General features: G+C 59.9%; 1 protein-coding gene across 1 annotated transcript; it reads left to right on the top strand.

Moving 5' to 3' along the window:
- Positions 1-381: 381 nt before the first annotated feature.
- LOC119336567 lies at positions 382-2212 on the top strand. Its single transcript, XM_037608612.1, has 2 exons — positions 382-1530; positions 1601-2212. Exons 1-2 carry the CDS (start codon positions 382-384, stop codon positions 2210-2212), a joined length of 1761 nt encoding a protein of 586 aa, XP_037464509.1.
- The last annotated feature ends 438 nt before the right edge of the window (positions 2213-2650 follow it).

Genomic DNA, 2650 nt, shown 5'->3' with positions numbered 1-2650 from the left:
ACTCATGTTCATAGTTCTGTAAGGCACATTTGTGTGTAAGTGTAAAGTAATATTGGGGATATAGATTATCGGAAACTTATAGATCGACCCAAGATAAAGGTTAAATCGGCCGATTTATCTTATCGGTCAGAGACACCGGTAAGCAATAAATTGGCTGATATCTTGAACAGTAGTGTAAACTGCATGCATCTGTTCTAACTTCCTTCTCTTCCTTAGGATTCTGAGCCACCTCTCCACGTCTCCACGTGAGAGGGCATGCGTGCCTGAGTGCCTCTGATCACGGGAGTAGTTAGAGGCTCCTCCTATATGTAAGTGTAACATGTACTGCAGTGAATAACGGATATAGTTTGCACAGATCTCTCTTCTACTCCAACGCGCACCATGCCTTCCCCCTCCGTCAACCCGGAACATGGCGAGGTCAGCACAGACGAAATCCTCGCCCCCTACGCTGCCATGCCAACGAGAGCCACGGGCGCCGAGGGCTTCGCCTCCTTCCTGCGCACCCATGGCGAGGTGGACGCGCTCTGCGAAAAGTACGGCGTACCAAAGGATCAGTACACCGCGCACCCCGCCGGCGACCTGCGCGCGAACTCGACGCCGCCACCGGGGGCCATCTGCGTGTACGCGCGCGCACTGGAGGCCGGCATGCGCGTCCCGCTGCAGGGCTTCTTCCGCGAGGTCCTCGCCCACTTCGGCATCTCGCCTGCCCAGCTCACGCCCAACGGGTGGCGCGTCATGGAGGGCTTCCTGGTGCTCTGCGACTCCGCCGACGTGCCTCCGTCGCTCACGGTGTTCCGGCGCTTCTTCCACCTGTCCGTCTACGACCGAAGGCACAAGAAAGGATGGTACTTCTTCGTGTCCAGGGGGGGTAGCTCCAGCTTGCGCTTCACGGGGATGCCCAACCGGAATTCCAAATCCATCGTGGGCTGGAAACACGACTTCTTCTTCCTCTCGTCGCCGGCGCCGTGGCATTGCGCGGTGGATTGGGGCGAGCCGTCCAAGCGCTCCTTCAGAAACCCGGCGCTCACCCTTGAGGAAAACGAATCGGCGGTGAAGCTGCTAGCTGCTCACGGTGGCGCCGCTGTTGATCTCAGGGACCTGCTCCCTGCTACGTGCCCATGGCAGCGCCGCTATCCCTGCAAAACCAATCTTGCTGTCGCCGCATCCCCGCCGCCGCCGCCTTCTTCAAGTCGTACTACTTCCCGTTCTAAAGGCATGCATCCCTCTGTTGATGATATGTTGAAGATTATGCCGGCGGAGAAGGCGGCCGCGTCGGCGTCGGCGAAGAAGAGGACTTGGGAGGAAGCCAACGGCGGGGAGGAGGTTCCGCCTCTTTCAGTTCTGTCCTGTGTGCACTCGCCACCGCCACAGCACTTCCCCAGCAGGCACAACGGACACACCACAGACTGGGAGGCTGCACGGGAGCTGCTGCAGGGCGCCACCGAGCCGCCACTGGAGCGCGTGTTCGCGGCGAACGAGCCATCAGATACCACGGGAAATCGGGCTGGCAACGACGCAGCGATTCGTCAGGTATTGCCAGCAAATACCATGGGAAATCGTTACATTGACGCAGTCCAATCGATCTTACTGTTGTGTTCAGGATGCGAACTACGCGCTCGAGCTGGAGAAGAAGCTGGTGGCCAGGGAGCGCGAGGCCGCGGCGCTGCGGAAGCAGTTGGAGGAGGCGAAGAACGAGCTCGCCTCGGCAAAGAGAGCGGCGGACGCGGAGCGGGAGAAGGCCAAGTCCGAGCTTGCCGCGGCTGGAACAGAGCTGGAGACAACCATAGCCGAGCTCGCCGCGGCCAAGCGAACGGCGGAGGCGGAGCTGGTGCAGACGAAGGCCGAGCTCGCCGCGTCTCTGGCGGATGTGGTGAAGACGAAGGGCGAGCTCGCCGAAACAAAGCAAGCGGTAGCCGAGGCGGTGAAGACGAAGGCCGAACTCGCCGCCGCGAAGCGAGCCACCGAGACGGCGGTGGCGAAGGCGAACGCCGAACTCGCCGCGGCGAACCGGGCCGTGGAGGCGGAGGCGGAGCTGGTGAAGGCGAAGGCCAAGCTCGCCGCGGCGGAGAAGGAGCTGCACAGCGCCAGGGCGGCGGCGGCGGTGCGGGAGCTTCTGGCCTCCGAGGAGAAGGTGCGGCGGCGGGCGGAGCTCGCGCTGGAGGGGTACGAGCGCTGGCGAGGCCGTCACGCTCCGGCTGGCCGTGCCGCTTGAGTAGCCCGTTGATCGTTTCTTTTGCAACTCACATTGCTCGTTGGTCGTTTTCCTCTAAGCAATTTCGTAAGAGCATCTCCAAGGAGCGCGCTAAAAATGAGAATAACGTGTCGGGTGAGCCAGGTTTTGCGCGCGGCGGTGCCTTGGCTCCAGCGGCCGTCGCAAAATAAAGCGCGTCCGAGCTGCTCCAGCAGGCGTGCTATTTTTTTTCTTAAGACGATTGTTTACATAGCATACGAATAATAAGATAGTTCGGCACATAGCTTGCTTTTACGATACAAAATAAAACTAAAAGCTACTACTACTCGTTCTCCGACTCGGACTCTATCTCGGTGATGTCCTCCTCCGACGTCTGAGCATAGGCGTCAAGTAACCGCTTGTCGCGGGAGTCCCAGGACGACGCAACTCCTAGCACCATGTTGTATTTGGCGATCGCCT

The sequence above is a fragment of the Triticum dicoccoides genome, chromosome 7B (genome assembly GCF_002162155.2).
Source record: "Triticum dicoccoides isolate Atlit2015 ecotype Zavitan chromosome 7B, WEW_v2.0, whole genome shotgun sequence".
NCBI classification, from domain to species: Eukaryota; Viridiplantae; Streptophyta; class Magnoliopsida; order Poales; family Poaceae; genus Triticum; species Triticum dicoccoides.
The sequence above is the reverse complement of the archived record's forward strand: the minus strand, read 5'-3'. Positions and strand labels throughout refer to the sequence as shown.

Bases quoted from the DNA above. Each gene is read 5' to 3' on its own strand.
- LOC119336567 (XM_037608612.1), top strand. From the start codon at position 382: ATGCCTTCCCCCTCCGTCAACCCGGAACATGGCGAGGTCAGCACAGAC. The intron at 1,531-1,600 runs GTATTGCCAGCA...TGTTGTGTTCAG, and splicing joins ACGACGCAGCGATTCGTCAG to GATGCGAACTACGCGCTCGA.